At 37.7% G+C, this 19649-nt stretch overlaps 3 protein-coding genes across 5 annotated transcripts in view; all 3 read right to left on the bottom strand.

Annotated features, from left to right (window-relative positions):
* Window positions 1–19649, bottom strand: part of LOC145548594 (uncharacterized) — an 80195-nt gene that overhangs the window by 27877 nt on the left and 32669 nt on the right. The gene's annotated exons all lie outside the window — the stretch shown is intronic.
* On the bottom strand, window positions 3326–13524 carry LOC103460535 (uncharacterized). The gene is made up of 7 exons (XM_017303380.2): window positions 13381–13524; window positions 12302–12374; window positions 8311–8661; window positions 6677–6872; window positions 5158–5222; window positions 4977–5087; window positions 3326–4582 (listed from the first exon to the last, which is right to left on the bottom strand). Exons 2-7 carry the CDS (start codon window positions 12345–12347, stop codon window positions 3978–3980), a joined length of 1374 nt encoding a protein of 457 aa, XP_017158869.2. The 5' UTR covers window positions 12348–12374; window positions 13381–13524; the 3' UTR covers window positions 3326–3977.
* Window positions 16284–19649, bottom strand: part of LOC103460545 (voltage-dependent T-type calcium channel subunit alpha-1I-like) — a 29758-nt gene continuing 26392 nt past the window's right edge. Inside the window, exons 29-31 of the mRNA XM_081599278.1 lie at window positions 19208–19329; window positions 18345–18503; window positions 16284–16596 (exon numbers count right to left, since the gene is read on the bottom strand). Coding sequence (XP_081455404.1) covers window positions 16507–16596; window positions 18345–18503; window positions 19208–19329 — 371 coding nt within the window. The 3' untranslated portion in view covers window positions 16284–16506. The remainder of the gene's footprint in view (window positions 16597–18344; window positions 18504–19207; window positions 19330–19649) is intronic.

Raw genomic sequence — 19649 nt, 5'->3', positions numbered from 1 at the left:
TGTGTGTTTCCTTTGTTTTTGGCAAAGCAAGAGTGGCACCATTAAAACAAGTCACCATACCACGACTTGAACTTGCTGCCGCAGTGTTAGCTGTACGTCTGGACAAAATGCTGTCAGTGCAACTTGGACTCAATCTGAGCGAATCAGTCTTCTGGTGTGACAGCACAACCGTCCTGCAGTACATTGCAAACACAACGATAAGGTTTAAAACATATGTAGCTAATGGAGTGTCCATCATTCATGATCTTACAAAGGTTACTCAATGGAGATATATCAGCTCAAAGTTAAATCCAGCTGATGCAGCATCTCGAGGCATGAAAATTGGCTCTTTTTTAAAGTCTTCCACCTGGATCAGTGGGCCGGAATTCCTCACAAAACCTGAGATCCAATGGCCAGCAGTAATTAAGGAAAGACCTGTCCATTTGGAAACTGATCCAGAGGTTAAAGACAAGATCCTGACATGTGCAACCTTGTTGGAAAAAGTGTGTCCGACTACTAAGCTGCTAATGTACTTTTCCAGTTGGACAAAGCTAAAAAGAAGTGTAGCATGGATCCTGAAACTAAAAGAGAGGATGCAAACAAAGAAGTTGCTAGCTGCACACTGTGGAAATAAAATGTGTAATGAACAGGACAATAAGATGAATGTTCAGCTCACAACTGATGATCTCTTCAAGGCTGAGGAAGCCATAGTGAGCTTTGTGCAGAAAAAACATTATGGCGAGGAAATAGCTGCCCTGAGCTCTGGTACAGTGAAAAAGTCAAGTCATCTGTACAAGCTTGATCCTGTTGTTACTGATGGTGTGTTGAGAGTGGGTGGCCGATTGAGCAAAGCAGCATTACCTGAAGAAACAAAACATCCTGCAATACTGCCTAAAGAAAGCCATGTTTCAAAGCTCATTCTTCAACACATCCATGAAAAAGTTGGACACGGAGGAAGAAATCATATGCTTTCTACTCTTCGACGACAGTACTGGATCCCTCATGCTAATTCAGCAGCTAGAAAGATCATAAGAGATTGTATGGTGTGTCGAAGACAACGACAAAAGCCAGGTGAGCAAAAAATGTCAGATCTTCCTGTTGACAGACTCTCAACTGATCTTCCACCATTTACTTATGTTGGTGTTGATTACTTTGGACCGATAGAAGTGAAGAGAGGGAGAACTATTGTTAAAAGATATGGAGTTCTCTTCACATGTCTAACCTGTCGTGCAGTTCACCTGGAGGTAGCACATTCTCTTGACACAGATTCCTGCATAAACGCCATCAGAAGATTCATCTGTCGCAGAGGACAAGTCAAGGAAATCAGGTCGGACAACGGAACCAACTTTGTCAGCTCAAACCGTGAGTTAAAGCAAGCTCTGCTGGAGCTAAAACAAAGTAAAATCCAAAAATGCTTTGCAGAAGATGGCATAAAGTGGATTTTCAACCCACCTTATGGAGCCCATCATGGTGGTGTATGGGAGCGCCTGGTGCAGGAAATAAAGAGAGTGCTGTGCTCCATCACAAACCTACAAGTACTAGATGATGAAGGCTTGCACACAGTTTTTTGTGAAGTGGAGGCTATATTAAATGATCGCCCGATTACACCTTCTTCTGAAGATCCTAATGATTTAGAGGCTCTAACTCCAAATCATTTGCTCCAGTTAAAAGGTAAGCCTGTGCTCCCACCAGGTTTGTTCAAAAAGGAGGACCTGTACAGTTGGAGACGTTGGAAGCAGGCCCAGTACATTGTGGACCTTTTCTGGAAACGGTGGGTGAAAGAATATCTCCCTATGTTGCAAGAGCGACGGAAATGGAACAAGACTCGCAGGAACTTTGCCATTGATGATGTGGTGCTTGTTGTCGACGAGGCTGCACCAAGAAATTCATGGCCTATTGGACGCATCACAGAAACCATGGCAGATGCAAGTGGATTGGTTCGACGTGTTCGAGTGAAGACGAGAACAAATGTGCTGGAGAAACCGATCAACAAGATATGTCTCCTGCTGGAGGCTGTGTAGAGACAACAATGAATGTTTGTCTCCAACTGAGCTAAGTTCTGGAACCTCTGGCTCTACATTTACACTGATGCTCATTTACTGACCTGCTAAACATCTCATTCTGCTACATAGACCTTTTTTATACATACACAGACCATGCACATGGACAAGAGAAGAACTTGGAAGTCATGAAATATTGACTGTTTTTGCTTTTTGATTTTTCTAAGAAGATGAATAGACCACAAAAAAGAATTGTAATATGGACTACTGCATAAATTGATGTTTAAACAAATGTTGTTAATATTGATTTTGTATTTGGTAATGGCCACGTGTGCAGATATTATAATTCATTTAGATGAATTAGGGGCCGGGATGTGGTGGCCATTTGTAATGTTTGCAACTTGTAAGTTCTATTAATTTAGTTTTTTATTTTTGGAAAGTTAGAATTAAGTCTGTGATTAATTTGTAAATTAGAATTGATTATGTTGGTAATTGGTTAGCCCCTCCCATTAATTTAGGTAATTAAAAACACACCGGGTGCTTGGTGGAGGCATTGTTTTGCAAATGTCTGGTGTGTACGGGAGGGTTGGTAAATGATTTTTTGACCATTTCATTTCACTTGCATTTCACTTTCAATTTGACTTTTTATTTTGCACCTTTTTACTTGAAACGCCATGTTAAGTTCACTTTCGTTTTCGATTAAGATGTAGGACATTTTTTGATATTTTGTTACTAATTTTATAAGAAATAAACAATCTATTTTCGCAAACAAATGAAGAGGAAGTGCGTTCAATCTAAAACCCACCTGTTAACACACACGGCCTTAGTTGGAGTATTGGAAGCTAGAAGGCCGCGACAAGGGGCAATCCATACTGAGATAAACATGGCAAATCTTTGTAAATGATTAAGATGTGGGTCCATGACAGGATCCTGAGCAGCATGCCGGGCCAATCGGTGGGGCCATAACACTGCTACTAAACCTCACAAAAAACATCCAATAACACAGAAAGTTGCAGCTCTTATCTGTGAGGGTGAGGTGCAGTTTTCATTGTTACATCACTTTCAAAAAGCTTGGAGGATTTTTTTTCTACCCTGGAGCCCTTTTACTTCAAAGACCTAAACGCCAGGTCTGCCTGAATGCACAACCTAAACGACAACATCATTTTGCAGAAGCACTGAATCTCATCTGTGTGTATGGGGCCCCAGTGGTTTGATGTAGGTCAACTGTTGGCTGTAAATGGGCCCCAAGAGAGAAAGGAGACCATCTCTGCCCTGTCTGGGTCGCTTTTTTCTAGATAAATCAGGAAATATATATTTAATCTAGATAAATCTAGATTAAATATAAATTGGACTCTAAGAGTGATATTGTTATGTTTCTATGCAAATTGTAACATTTTCATGTAAACATGTTTAATTTATTAATATTTGGCTCAAAATTGTCTCAGTGCTGCCCTCTCTGCTACTGCAGCCAGATTTTCTGATTGAAAGCCTGGTTGATGTTTACATCACAGGTATTAGGTATGAAATTGGTATTTATTTTAATTGTTGGAGTTCCTCAGTTTGTGATACTTAACCCATTATCTTTAATTAGTTTATTCACTTGATTTAACAAATTTCATCATTAATTCAAAAATACAAAGTCTTACAACACTTTTATAGAAGTGAAAAAGGAGCAGGAGGTAGGAAAGAAACGTGTAATCTTGTAAATTGTGAAATCTGGTGGGAATCTAATCCCACCATCTTGGAATGTTCTCAACATTAAAACACATTAAGCATATATATAACCAATTAGTTGTTGTTGGTATTAAAGAGACAGTAGCTAAAACCAAGAGTTTCATAAGTGACCAGGAGTATTGCATGAAAAAACGTTTTTATTATTAGTAGTATTATTATTACTTTTTTTATTATCATCCAACATGACTGCTGAAAGAAGGCAGTGGGATAATGAGATGTGCAGGTATAAGTAGCTATAAGAAAAATGCATTTATCCAAACATTGTTACTCTGTCATATCAGCCAGAGGAGAATAACGGTTAGAAGACTCTAAAGGATTTAAAGGCCATGAAAAATGTCTGCGGTGAACCACTGTGTCACTATAATCACGATTAATTAAGTGATCATTTGTGGGACGGACAAGAAACCTGAGGCCAGCTGCAGAACCTGAGGCACCCAAAGCTGACATGTTGCTTTGATCTAATTTTCTTTTCGATGATCGACCAGGACTCAGTTTGCTGTTTGGCTTTTCATGACCAGATTTGACATGTTTTGAAGACTTTTTCTGGATCTTTTTGGTGTCTATGTTGAGGTCTGGAGTTTGGGTGAAGTATCTCAGAATATTCTGCTGGGATTCAGAAAAACTTTGGAAATTTGTTGTCTTGCCATGCTGGTAGACGTCACCCATAGATCGGATGTCCTCCTGTAGTTGACGGATAGTCTCATCTTTGTGTCTGCTCTCTAATTTCAGATCGTAAATCTGTTTCTCTAGATCCTCAATCTTGATTTTTCCTGTGTTTTCAGCTATGTTATTCAAAAGATTATTCATTACACAGTTCACACTTTTCAAATCAGAGTCGGATGATTTTCTTTGGTTGATTTTCTTCCTCGCTGCAGTGAAAACAAGAAAACAAGAGTTAACACTCATGAAACCTTTACAAGAAACCTAAACTCCATCTGAGGAAATAATCTATTTTTTGTAGCTTTAGGTATATTATTCTTAATGTTGAGTTATTGTGACAATTTATTCTCTTATGTATTATTATTACACTGATTAGACATTGTAAGTTTGTTCACAAATTCAATTTCAGCAACTTTTTTACAAGTAACAATAATTGTTACGTTTGCGTCTTCAAACATCTGTTTGAAGGTGCTAGTTTTAGTCTACTGCACCCATTTACCATTCCAAAACCGGATGAGACGTAGTTTTGTGATCATTTTCTTAATGGTACAAATTTGTTCTTGTCCTTTAGCAATTGATTATCAAAAAACAGCTCTTACTTACCATTTTTGCAAGAGGTCTGCCACATGCAAATTGAGATTCCAGACAAAAGCAAGACAACAGAAATCACTCCAACCATGCAGCAAATTTCAAACTTGAACCTCGTACAGGAAACTAAAAGGAAAAGAAGTGTTAATAAATCAACTTATGATTGTAATTTTTTTATTTATTTATTTTTTTTTACCTGAAAGGAAGATCTCTGCAGTCCTGTTCTGATCCATTTGTGGTTGGTTCATTCTCCAGACAATCCTGCGGTCACGTGGTCATCAGTTTATTTTAAAGTAATTAAACCATTTTAGGCAAACAACTCATGTAAAAATGTTTACACACATCAATGCTGAACAACTCCACCCTGGATACATGGTAGATAATGGTGGATGGAATCAAAAGATTAATTAAATTAAATTCCTGACCACATTAACTCATGGGCTCCCTCTAGTGGCATAAAATAATTGTGATTTTTGACATCACAATTATAAATCTGAAGAGGCAGATTTATGATGGTGGGTTTGCATAATAATCCATAATTTCATGCTGATTTCAACTCACTGCAGCAAACTTTGTAAAGCTGCTTCATGAGGTAGTGAGAGCTGCTTGCTCTGCTGGTTTCCCTAAAAACAGATAGAATCAAATATGCTTTTCTCTAGTTTACTAACTTTATTTGTACTGACTACATTCCTAGCAAAAAAGAGCACTTGCAATCTAAAAGTGACAAATAGCTATTATTTTAAAGAAGGAAATAAAGACAGAATCTGATCATGAAGATATTTTACATAAATTGGAGGAACTATTTTATCAGCCACTCATTGGCAGAATTAGACAAACCACATCAATGAATACAAGCCTGTATACCAATGACCCTCAGTCATCTGGATTATGTGTATGGGTGCAGGAGTGGATGTGTGCTGAGAGGGTGGGTTTGTGAGTCTGCGTGGATTGAGTGTATGCAACTTGGAGGTGGGTGCGCTTTTGAATAGTCAACACCCAGGAGTGGCACAGATCTGGTTGCCCCAGACCTTAAAGGTTGTACCAGCCCCAGGTGGGAAGACAACAATCAACCCCTCAGGCCATTTGCCCAACACAGAAACAAAAGTCCAAAGCAAACAGCAGGAGCAACAATCCCCTCACACAAACAATACCGCACCAGTGCACTCAAACCCATCTCCACATCAGATGCAACAGCATCTGAACTGATGGCTCCCATACCCAGCATTCTCATCCCTGGTGTATGCACAGTTCTGTTAATGTGAAATATTGCAATGGATGAAGGTGTAAATGTCTGAAGTGCTTTAAGAAGGGAAATGCAAGCCAACCCTGAAGCCCTACATTTCTGGACAGAGCAAAATCAGAGACATGGCTGGTGCTTTACTAAGGACCATCATACTGATGGGTTGTTCTAAGAACATTGAACTTATTTCCAACAATATACTGGATAAGGGAATAAGTCCAATTGCCTTAGGATTATCATGTGCTGGATGACAGAGAATCCACAACAGAACACAATAATTATTGTAATCTTTTATTGTTTATTGTCTTTGATTTTTGATTTTCCTATTAGTAAAATATATGTGGTAAGTACTATTAAATCCTTTATATATGGGATAAAAAAGTGCTTTTTTTTATATGGTCCAGACATTTCTATATTATATTACATATGGAAAAAAAGAAGGTTAAAAAAAATGAAAACTGTGAGCTCCTGTTACCTTCTTGTGGAATCCTGCATAGAGAAAGTTTGCCTAGAGGTGAAGCATCTTCTGGAATCTTGTTCCTGGTTCGGCCCCTCATCAGTGATGTCATTTCCTTCATCATCCAAAGACGGCCAGCAGCTTGTTTCATATGCCACAGTCGCTCCTTCACTTTCAATAAAAACCACTGCGACTTCCGGCTCAGACGCTGCAGCTGTGGAAACGTTATGATCAAACATGGAGATGAGCATTCAGCTTCTATGCACCGCAAATCTGGAACAAATCCCCAGAAAACTACAAAACAGCTGAAACACTGAGTTCCTTTAAATCAAAACTGAAACCCACCTGTTTAGAGATGCTTATGAAACATTATAAATGAAACATTGGCCAACATATTTTATATCTATAGATGATTGTGATGAAGGCACTCAACAAAAAGTAATGTTAGTCTACTGGTGACTGTTGTTTTTATCCCTTTCATTTTTATGTTTTTATGATGTAAAGCACTTTGACTTGATTGATTTACTTGTGTCTGCCTCCATTTTGTAGTCACACAGGTCTGTCCAGTCAAAGGCCTGGACTCCACTGGAGCCCTAAGTCATGGTATGTTGGCACCATGACGTTAGCAGCAGATCCTTCAGCTCCTGTGTGTTGTAAAGTAGGATCCCTATGGATCAGACTTGCTTTCCCAGCACATCCCAAAGACAATTGGTTGGATTGAGAAAACGGGGACAACATTGTGCAAAACAAAGTTGCCTTGCAGGTAAGCGGCACCCACACATCTGGTCATCTACAGCGTATAATGTAACCAAAAATGGTAGCTGTTTGCATGTGGCTCCATGATTCAGTTCTGGTGCTCACATTCCCTTAAGTTTCTCATTTAACAGTGGACAGCTTATTTAACAATATGCTATATTAAGTGCTTTATATAGCATATATATCTATTTTTGGTTGAAGTACTAACATTTATTTTACAAAGTTACAGTTGCTATGCACATCTACTCCAGAAGAGGGCACAATAGTCCCAAAATGGGTATAGAGGGACATCACCGGTGCACAACCAGGAAGTAAAAGCAGCTGTGGCCTAATAACTACATGCCTTTATTGTCTTGTCTACATCCATAGATTCACATTGAGACAACAGAGTCTATGCCAGGTGTGTGCCACTTACCACCTGCCCAGCTTTTCCCCCAGGGCAGGCGGTCCTTGGATCAGCAAACAAGAATCACAGTTTTGGAGTTGCTCTGACCCAGTTGTCCAGTCATCACAGTTGGGTCTTATCAAAGTCACTGAAATGCTTACCATTCTCATTTTATCCCCAAGTCCCAATACAAAAACTTTAAAGAACAAAATGTTCACAATTTGCATCGGATATTACATTGTTTACTTCACCTGTCAGTGGTCAATATTTATGAACCTTCAGGTATGTCAGCAATCTAAAAGTCCCGGATTTGTCAAGTTTAGGGAAAGTGAAATGCGCAGGGAAAATACAATGAAGACATAAGATTTTTATTATAAAACATAACATTGCAGTGGTGGCCTTGATGATGAAAAAAAAAAAATATAATAATAATAATGGTGCACATATAAACGAAACATTTAAATCTTGCCCAGTTCAATTAAGTATATTAAACAAAATAAATCCTACATACCAACCGCCAGCTCTACTTTTGTCGCCTCTCTGCTTCCGTTCCTTTGGATGATCAAACACTGATAGATCCCGGCGTCTGACGGCTTCAGGTTGGAGATCCTCAGCGAGACGTTCCCTTTCTTCACCTCTCTCATGAAGAGACTCGTCCTGAACTCAAAGTCCAAATTCTTCATCTCAAAGGTCTCAAAGCCATCACGGTACAAGAAGACGATGTCTGAGTCCAGGCCTTCCTTGGACCACTCCACTGTCGGAACGTGATCACTCACAGGGATTTTCAACTTGCAGGGGAGGATGGCGTTTCCACCAGCAAAGGCTACGACCTTCTCAGGGTGAACATTTGCAGAATAACCACCTGGAAGTTACAGTGTAGTAAATATAATTGGTTTCAAAAAGAAAAAAAGCAGATCACAATTTAAAAAATGCACAGAAAAACCATCTGGTGAGCAACTCCTCAGAGACTCCAAGCTCTATGTGCGAATTAGTGCCGAAAAAGGTGCTAAGAAAGCAACATTAGCAACAAATTCCAAGTTCTTCTGGTGGATTGTTAGAGATTTTTTGGTATTATCATTTTGTTGTTACTTTAGTTCATATTCAGTCTAATGTTCAATTTAAAGTGTTCTCTTCATTCTGTGTGTATAAACTGACCTGGAGGCCCCATCTGCCTGTGTCTTCATGTGAAACAGTTAACTGTGTTTCCCAGACCTTAAATTACATTTCCACAGGTGCCTTCTTATCAACCGGATTACTCCCTATTTTAGAAACTGCCTGTGTGCAGTAATAAATTATCTCTTACCTATCCTCCCTGTTTCTGCTTGATAATAAAAGACAAGCTGTAACCAAACGCTCAGTGAACGGCTTGGAGGAGCAGTTTGCTGAGTCTTCTCCTTTTGCAAAAGCTTGGTCATAAAATTAATATACGTTGTCTGTGGTTCTTTTATTGAAGGTTCGAGAAAAATACCTATCATGGACTGTGTTATTTAACATCTTTAGTTTCTGAGAGATGTCTCGAGTAGCCAAAATCTTACTGGTTTCATACAGAATTGGTGACACAGCTGCCCTTCGTTGGACTGTACCTTGAGAAAAAAGGTCAAAGCAAACACCAAAGTCTAAACAAAAGAAACAGTAACTTTTGTAAATTAGATCATGAATCTAATTTACAAAAGATTTAGCACAGGACAACTCAAAGGGTTACTTTAAAGAAAACAAACAAAATACAAAAACAGAAAACCCTCCATTTGGTAGAACCTGGCGATGCAACGAGTGACATCATCATACAGCCATATAAACAGGAAGTACTGGGCTGACCCCTCCCATTCACCTGTTCTGGCAGTAGCATCTAAAGGTGTCAGAGTCCGTTTCATTTTGGGCCATATGAAAAATCTTAATGCTCTTAAAGGGCCGGTTTGCCAGAATGTATTGATAAAACCTGTTAAACATATTACTAACCAGCTGTGGTTGGATTTTGTGGTTTTTCTAATCAAAATCACAAATTTTCTGAAGCTAATTTTGAAATATTTGTAAGAAAATTTTATATGTGTGCTAATGTATGATGTTAAATGTGACATTTTATTAATAGTCGAATTGATCACCAACTATAACTTGGCATCAAACAAGACTGAGGCAGTAGTCGATTAAACCCAATGTTTTTGGCAAATTTTGAGAAGAATTTATAATAAAATCTGAAAAAATGTGGGGATTTTGAGGATTTGTAAAAAAAAAATGGAGGGACTCATTTAAATAATTTGGAGTCTAGGGGCCACATAAAAAGCTATAGCGGGCCAGATTTGGCCCCCGGGCCTTGAGTTTGACACATGTGATCTAAAGGGACAAACAATGGTGAGTATGACATAAACAATTTACCAGAAATACCTCTCATTATAAAATAAGCATTCATAATGCTGATGGGTAGATGAGGCATCGTGAAGCGTTTTGACACATTGATACGTCTTGTTGGAAACTCGTTAATGAGATTCCAGGAGAGCCAATCAACCAAAAACCGACCAAACTTTAATAAAGATACTGGATATATCTTGGAGATCCACTTAGACATCAAAATGCACATGACGTTGCTCCTGTGGTAATTCCAGTGAAATCTTTTGTCTTTTGTAAGTACAAAACCGTCATCGTTAAAAAAGCAAACTCTCCCTCTTTGTCCTGCTGCGTTTCCCGCTCCCTCCACCATGTGATCATATCTGGTTTATTTCATGATTGTCTGATTTGTTCGACGACATTCCGTAGTTGAATCCTTATTCCTTGTATGGTAATGGGATGTGGATCGATCTCAGAGGCAATCAGAGCCGGATACAGCAAGAGGAGGGACGAAACACTGAAACACAGCAGGACCCCAGTCATGCTCTACATGCAATGGATATAATTCCCTGTATTTTAAGTGGTTGGGGTGCAGCAGCAGGAGGGTTTTTCCCAGGGCATTATTCCTGCAGGAACCATAACTGCATGCACATTTATATTTAAAACTCATAAAGTTAGGCTTAGTGATTAATCATGATTAATCACGGCACTGGAATATGATTAATCTGATTTAGTTTTTTTGAATTGCCAACACTTGGAATAAGATAGTTTGGATAAGCTGAGAACAATATATATACATGCGCTAGATTGTATAACTAATATATGTTGAATTTTTGTGTTTCTGATTGGAGACATTATAAAACACAACTTGAGCCACATCTCTATGAAACATCTTTGCAGACACTTTAGATTATTATATTCTCTTGAACTTCCCTCACCTGAGCTAAGTGCTGTGTAATCATGAGCGATACACACGGTTTGCATGCCAGGACGGCTGCAGTAAGCTGCTGCGGGGTTCCTCTTATGACTCACAAACTAAGAATGCTAAGAATGGAAAAACTCCATCCATCCATTTTCTGGACACCTTTGTCCCTTAGTGGGGTCAGGAGGGTTGCTGGTGCCTCTCCAGCTAACGTTCCGGGTGAGAGGCGGGGTCACAGGTTGCCAGTCTGTCGCAGGGCAACACAGAGACACACAGGACAAACCACCATGCACACACACACTCACACCTAGGGACAATTTGGAGAGACCAATTAACCTGACAGTCATGTTTTTGGACTGTGGGAGGAAACCGGAGTACCCGGAGAAAACCCACCATGCACAGGGAGAACATGCAAACTCCATGCAGAAAGACCGGGAATCGAACCCAGAACCGTCTTGCTGCAAGGTAACAGCTCTACCAACTGCGCCACTGTGCAGCCCATGGAAAAACTCATGTGACTCATTTTTTTATCATTACGTCATCGAGAGGACATAAACATTATTACTGTAAATGTATAGATTTCCTGGAACTCGTAGCTCTAAGTTGAACAAGTTGAATGCTAGTAGTTTTAGTGCATTAGAGCATTTTTAATACAGCTCAGAAAGTCTCTCCTGGGAAACAGATTTCCTTCAATATTCATCTTTCCTAAACATGCAGGTTTCACAACCAATGGAGGCACAATATGCAAACTCCACACACTTCTTTTCTGAATTCTCCTGTATGCAAAAAGAATATAATAAAAAAAAGACAAAATGTGCTTAGATGGGATGGGAAAAGAAACCAGATAGAATCAAAAGCTTAAGGGTGAGGAATGATCAGGAACGATGTTGTTGTTTGTTATAAAAAGATTTTTAGTATCAAAAGCCCCACTGTAACCATTTACACCACATTTATAGTAGCACTTCGACTCTGTTTCTTTAAAGCCACTTACAAAACATGTCCAATAAATCAGTCATCTTACTAAAAATCTGTCTCCAAGTAAAAATGAAATCTCTAAACTTGGCCTTTTATTCAAAAAAGCTCTGCTTTAGTGTCTTTGATCCTGTTTTGTTAAATACGTTTGAATGATTAAATCTCAGGCTAATGTTATTCTGAAAAGGAGCAGTTTTGTTGCTTATTATTTGCCAACCTAAGTCTACACATATACACATTTATAGATAAATCTTTCATGTAAAACCACATCTCCCTTTTTAATACATACCCTTGAAGAAGATCACTCCAAGTACGAGGTAAAGCCAAAAATACATCGCCAGGTGGTCTGAAGAAAATTCCCTCTGTTTCATGAGAAAAATAATCGTTTTGTTTAAAAAACAAAAAATCACATTTATGAACAGCCCTTTTTAAATCCTGTCAGCAGAAGAGCTGGTCTGATTCTGATTCAACTTCATTCATAAATCCTCTTTTCCTTTGTGGGCGTGTCGCGCTGCACTGTTTGGTCTGGCCACTCAGCTACGTCATGCAGACGTACACGCACAGCTCCTCTCCTATGACAAACTACAAACCTGTCTGTCAGAGGAGTGTTTTACTGTTCTGAAAACTGGAAAAAGGACCACAGCCTAACATCAGAACTGAAACGACACAAAGTGGGTAAAATCCCAACCTGTTTGTCTTCTGCTTTGCTACCTAAAGGCATGTAATAATGTTCAACTGTCTTAGGGATGGAGGAAAAACAGCAATATACATGCAACTAATGCATTTCTTTTAAGACTTTAAACACGACTTCATTACTTCATTACCAAGAAAACAATTGGAAATTCGCTCTGAATGCATAAATTATTCCATTTTGTTTGAAGAGCACCAACTTTTTTTTCTGCAAGTGTTTTTCTTGTCAGGAAACATGTTTTATTTTGCATGAAATTATCACAGAAAAAAACCAAAAGAAATTAAACATTAAGATTAAAATAATGAAAATACTATCAGGTCACTTTTTAATATTCAACAGATTTTGTGTAGCTTCATGCCAGGTCACTTTTTATTCATTATAATAAACACATTTCTTCTTTCCAGTGTGTCTTATAAGATTATTAACTGAACAAAAAATTTAATTCTTATTTAATCCCACACAGATCTCAGTTTAATCTCAAAAATGTATTTCACGTATCACTTCCACCTCTTCCTGACGGCAATAAAGAGCTTGTTACTGCTGATGCAAGTCTTTCTACAATACTTCACTTCCGTTCCCACTGACGCAAAACCACCGTCGAACTAAAATACAACATAAACTTAAATGAGACGGTGTCACGATGACATAAAAAAAAATGATACATGACATAAACATACCTCGCTGGCTAACCGTTCCGTTTGAGGTAGAAATGAGAGTAAAAAGTAAATAATTCTTTAATTCCTTGGAACAACTACTTCTAATGTGCCTCCTTCTTGTCATGTGCTTCTTCTTTTTCCGTTGCCTCTGCCTAACATTCTGGATTGCACGTCCTACTTAAACTTTTCAAAATAAGAGTCATAACAAAAGATGTGCATAATACAAAATAAAACGTAAACTAAAATTATGGCAGTAAAATCATATCCTTTAATTCTCACAATCTTTTTAATAATCTAACTTAGTCTAAAGCTAACTCAGGACTAAACATTTCAGAATATTTACAATACCTTGGAAAAGTTTTACCCTAAACCTTTAACACTTTTTAATGTTATAACACAACCTTGAGGCTCCGCTCACACAGAAATGTTTTTCTCTAAAACAGGTAAGTTTTTGAACATGCATCCATGTCAATTACATTTACTTGAGTAACTTTATTGAACAATGTACTTTTATGAGTATTTTTACTATGCTGTACTTTTTAACTTTTACCTGAGTAATTTTATTCTGAAGTATTTCTACTCTTATTTGATTAAAACTTCTGTATTCTTAACCCACTGAACAAAAACAAAACCTTCAGTTCTTGTTAGTTTCTTAAGTTTCATGTTGAAAGAAATTGATTTGGAAAAATGTAATTTTGCTATTTATTTGCCTGGTTATGTAATTTTTTGGATGCCTACTTTCTAATTTTACTTGAAAATAAAATGTCACCTAACCTCTGCGCATGTCCCAATGTAAACAACATTTTTGGTATGAAAATGTAAAACAAAATAACAGAATGCAGTTTATAAATTCTGCCCTGACATTTTTGTGTGGTGAGTGAGAGCAAATCTTTCGTGAAGACATATTAGTCTGACCTTTAACCTCACCTATTACATCTCCGTGGACGTGGTTGCAGAACCTTTAATAAGGTTCGAGCCAGCGCTCTAAAAGATGACTGCACAAGACTCTACTTGTGATTTCTTGTTCACCTTTCTTGTTTTCTTGTTGCATTTACTACGAATCTTGTGAGGAGCCATTATGTGAAAGTCCTGTGTGCTTAACTAGAGTCACTTACAGGTCTGGAAGAATAAAAATTATGTTTTGGGACAGTTTATTGTTGATAAAATCTTTTCTGAAAAGTGTTTTGAAAACTACAACCCATTGTAGAAATAAAAGGTTCTAGTGAGGACGAGGTTGAGGGTTCCTTTATAAATTCACTTTATCATCAATAAATGAATAATAAACACTGGAAGCTAAAATTTATTTAGTCCAGTTTAAACTTTTAATCTGATCTTCATGGAGTTTAGCCATCAAAAGCTTCAATTAAAAACAGCAACAAGTTTATGGCAGCATGCCATCAGTCATTCAGTTTCTTAGAAACATCCAGGAACAGGCTTTTATTTTGTTGAAGAAAATCATTATTTTTAGTGTTTAATACAGTTTCATCTTTTTTAACAGATTTCTTAAGTTTGAACAGGTTTCTATTAGTGATTTAAAATTAAACTACTGCTGGGTAAGTATTCAAAGTACCAAGGAAAAGAAAGATTTGCAGAGCTTCTCCTCGGACCCCTGTGGTCTTATAACAGATTAGTGTGAAAAGCTGGAACTTCTACTGATTGTTTCCCAGACAGACAAAGGGCAGATCAAAGATCTTAGCAAATGATCTGCTGTAACTACAAGTAAAATAAAGGTCAATAGGGCAGAATAAGTTCTTAATTTTAAAGCTATAATTATGCTATTTCAATCAAGACATGTTAAGTTTTAAAACTAGCTTATTTTAAATTTATTTTCGTAACACTATCTATTTATCTATCTCCTATCAAGCTATAAGAATTATAGAAAACTTGCTAACAAAAAGCCTCAGACCTGCAGCCCACAGGCTGTTCTAGACACAGGCCAACAGAAGTGGCTCTTTGGCTCACTTATACTTAATGATCAAATATTGCCCTGTTTTTTGTTTCATTCTTTTTATTTGCCCTGAAGGCAGCAATTTATTCACATATACGTAAATTTATTATAATTGATACTTTAAAGATGAATTGTCCAAGTTTATGTCATTGTGCTTGTTCTAAATAATCAACACTTTCTTCTTTGATTTCCAATTTTGACTTCCAATGATTCACTTCCTGCTAAAGAGCCCCCTGGTGGTTGAAGAAAAATCCACAGAAAAGCCTCATGGTTCAAAGTGGAGGTAAAAAAAAAAAATTAAAAAATAGCGGCTTGTAGTTGGAAAAATACGGTAAATGTGCTAAGTTATTCCTTCCCAGTTATTCCTTTGTTATATTTTAAAAGCTCCCTCTTTTAGTTTTTGTTGTTTGTATTGTTTGAGTTTCTCTGTATTCCTAAACTGGATATCAAATCTTTCTATTTCCAAATCTGTTAGAACAGAACTAATGATTTAAATCCAGGGTGAGTTAAAGCAGCTCTGCCATGTGCAGGCGCTGCCTTTCCTCATACCGTCGCCCTGATTCAGTCATTTGCTTCACTTTACCACAGAGGCTCCAAAGCCGTTTAAAATAATCAAAATATTAAAAAATCCTTCCAGTTTTGATCATCGCTCTATTGATGCTTGTCTCAATTTAAAATGGTCCTAATTTAAACACAAAGTAAACACTATTTTACTCTATTTTCACACATAGGGTAAAGATGTAGCTATAATTTTAGTGAATGATTATTCTATCAGCTGTTCTGATGAATAATTGGATAAAAAAAAAAAATCGGCACATTCTGCTGACTTTTCACTTAACCACCTCAGCTTATTTTATACAATATCACATAAAAAATCTAAATAAATAATTAAATTCCATTTATTAATAAAACAGTACACAATTTAATGAATACATATGAAAAATGCATGTCAATAAAAAAAATATATAGATTACTGTTTCAAAATTAGGCAAATACATTTATTCAATAATTTAACATGCGTTTGTACAATTCTTCAGCACATTTGACATCTCTATGTACACTAGAGTAAAAACTGACGTAAAAAGTATAAACATTGGATAGTTCATACAGAAACAAGGCAAGAACATCCTTAAAACTGTGTTTTAACATTAAAACAGTTGCTGAAACAATACAAAGAAAATATGGCGGTTTCTCTGAGTTTACTCGCCGTCCTCCACGACGTGTTCTCCGGGCATCGAAGGATCGCTGAGAAGTACAATCATTTTCATCCGCATTTCCCCAATTCCTTCCTTTTACAGAAAGAAACATCAAGTAGGTAAGCCTTTCCATGTTTAAATTTCAAAGTTGGAAATCAAACATATATTTATATATTTTATGTACAACAAAATGGAAGTTTGGTTGTGAATTCTACCAGCTGTTAGAAACGCTGTAATTTTACTCACTGGTTTTAGGGCTGCGTACACGCTGCAGCCTGAAGTGACCCAATTCTGATTTTTTTATCAAATCTGTTTGTTTTTTTTTTGGAGTGGTCGTTCACTCATATGTTTTCTCCAGTCTGAACTGCAAATTACCTGAAATTGTCCTGGATGCGCAGTAGAGGGCGCAATAACGTCACACATAGAGAGCGAGCCAACAGCCATGAAGAAGAAGAAGAAGAAGAAGAAGAAATAGTAGTAGTAGTAGTAGTAGTAGTAGTAGTAGTGCTCGGAAGTAAACATGGATGCTAACGGCGGAGCGAAGTTGTTGTCTGGCCGGAGCCGACATATTGACTTAATCCCCGTTATAGTCCGTCATGGTTGTTGTTTTTCTTCCTGTTTGCGCGTATTAGGACGCAGAATGGTGACATTTGTTGAGTATCAGAGACGTCCAGGTCGGATGAATGCGACCTGGACGTTAGGTCACATTTGAATCGCATTCGAAAAGACTCTGACCTGTGCTGTTCAGTCTGTCATTAAAAGATCAGATACAGGTCACATTACGTCAAAATAAAAAAATGAAAAATATAGTTGGAATTGGGCCACTTCAGGCTGCAGTGTGAACGCAGCCTAGGAGTCAGACTCAGTCACTTGGTTCTAGTGAAACAAACTAGAACACTTAGGATAATTTATGCTCTCGGATCTGTAGGAACAGTTTGGTTTGCCCCGTTCCTGTTCTGACATGGAGATACACCAGTGCACAGACAGATCCATGAAGACATGCATGAGTGGGTTTGCTGTGGAGCAACTTGACCTCAACCGACAGAATATCTTTAGGATGATTTAGATTGAAGATTACAAGCCTGGGCTTCTTTTCCAACATCAGTGTTGGAAAACTCTGATGAAAAAAACTCTTAGACAGTCGATGTGCGTATGCCACTTTTCATCGACGACACGTTGTTTTAGCGCCAAAACCACAAATCAACACGGAGAACACAATTTAGAATGCAAACTGTTGTTCCCATTACCATCTACAATCACTCCAATACGAGGTACAACTACGTTTCATTTTCCTTTGGGATCAATAAAGTATTTTTGAATATATTTTTTTAAAATTTGAACATCAAATTATATAAATAGGAAGGCCAAAATAACCTGACTGTACAAAAAAATGGAAGAGTAGTTAAAAGTTCCCCTAAATACATTCTTAAACATTCCAGAAAGAATCCCCAGTACAGTTGAAGCTGTGGGCCGACATCTTATTAAGCCTTAATAATCCAGAATCATAAAGGTTTAATAACCTACAAAAAGCACTAGTTTCAGTGGCAGATCATTTCACTTCTAACAAGTTATTCCCATGTTATAAGTGAAATAATCTGCTAGTTGACCTAGTTCTTTTTGATCAGTATTAAAAAGTTTTGTCTTATTTCAAGTGATGAGATATTTGCAATATAAACTAGATCAAAAATACTTAATAGGATTTTGTGTTTTTTTTTTTTTTGCAGTGTACCTTTGTTCATGCATGAGAGGGTCAGGCACACGTGGGTCTATTAAATGGACAAAGGGCCTAAGCATAGCCTCAGATCAGTTACAGTTTGTTTGTTCACAATTGGCAACTTTACCTTCCTGCTGTCATCCAGCGCCTGCATGATTACTGCCACCACCAAGTTCACGAGAACAAACTGGACCGTGATGACGAAGGAGGTGAAGAAGATGGGAGAAGCATAGGTCAGGTAGGGGTTACACGTTTCGTCATTAGGCAAGCACTGTACCATCGTGTCCTGCAAGGCAGAGATGGCGACTTTATTTTGTATTTTCTAGGGTTATAAATAGCAAAATTCAATAAATGCAGAAACATTACACAAATTAATAATTCAATAGTGGGAATGTTCTACTCCCACTGTGTGTGTCCATTTGGCAGTTGTGCAGACAGATAAAAAACTCTTAGACAGTCGATGTGCGTATGCCACTTTTCATCGACGACACTTTGTTTTAGCGCCAAAACCACAAATCAACACGGAGAACACAATTTAGAATGCAAACTGTTGTTCCCATTACCATCTACAATCACTCCAATACGAGGTACAACTACGTTTCATTTTTCTTTGGGATCAATAAAGTATTTTTGAATATATATTTTTTTTAATTTGAACATCAAATCATATAAATAGGAAGGCCAAAATAACCTGACTGTACAAAAAAACAAAAACAAAGACTTTATAGACTCTTGTTTTCAACATAAATGTCCATAAATATAGTTTAACAATGTCTCAAATATGCGACAAAAGGGAATGGAGGATACTGACGAGCTGCCTGCGTCAAACATTACTCATGTGCTGCTGATCTCATCCTAGTTGAGTGACCCAATTATCTGAAATGTATCGATAGATTTCCTCGATCGTCATCTGGAGAAAGGCTCCTTCTTGCCGTGAGAAGCCAGTTTTTCTCACGTTATTATTCAATAAGTCACGGTGTTCATGCGTACCTTCAGGATGCCGCTCCAGTTATCTCCTGTGCTGACTTTGTACAGCGTCAGTAAGGCCAGCATGAAGTTGTTGAAGTCGCTGAGGCGGTGCAGGCCGAGGCAAGGGAAGTCTATGGAGCATGCTGATCAACACAGAGACAAACAAAATTCCTCAAAAAAAAATCCCGTCTAATCTATTGTGAGCATTTACACAGTAATGATCAGTTTGAAGAGTTTCAGTCAGGTTGAGTCCAGAGTCATACGTTTTAGTCCACAAGGCAGACATCCTGTCTACTTTCAAGACTAGGCTTAAAGCTTTCCTTTTTAATACAATTTAAAGTTAAGAGTGGCTTAGCCTACCCTCAGCGAACCCTGTAGTTTAGCTACTAAATGCTTTTTGTCAAGTACAGCAATAAAACTAAACTTGACTTATAATTAGGATGGAATTGGACTGTATGTAATT

This window comes from Poecilia reticulata, chromosome 18 (assembly GCF_904066995.2).
Source record: "Poecilia reticulata chromosome 18, P_reticulata-male-v2, whole genome shotgun sequence".
NCBI lineage: Eukaryota > Metazoa > Chordata > Actinopteri > Cyprinodontiformes > Poeciliidae > Poecilia > Poecilia reticulata.
The sequence above is the reverse complement of the archived record's forward strand: the minus strand, read 5'-3'. Positions and strand labels throughout refer to the sequence as shown.

Excerpts from the sequence above, each read along its gene's own strand:
- LOC103460535 (XM_017303380.2), bottom strand. The coding sequence starts at position 12,347 with ATGTATTTTTGGCTTTACCTCGTACTTGGAGTGATCTTCTTCAAGG. Across the intron at positions 5,223-6,676 it reads ATGCAGGATTCCACAAGAAG|GATTGTCTGGAGAATGAACC; the intron begins GTAACAGGAGCT and ends ACGTGACCGCAG. Across the intron at positions 5,088-5,157 it reads TGCAGAGATCTTCCTTTCAG|TTTCCTGTACGAGGTTCAAG; the intron begins GTAAAAAAAAAT and ends TTTTCCTTTTAG.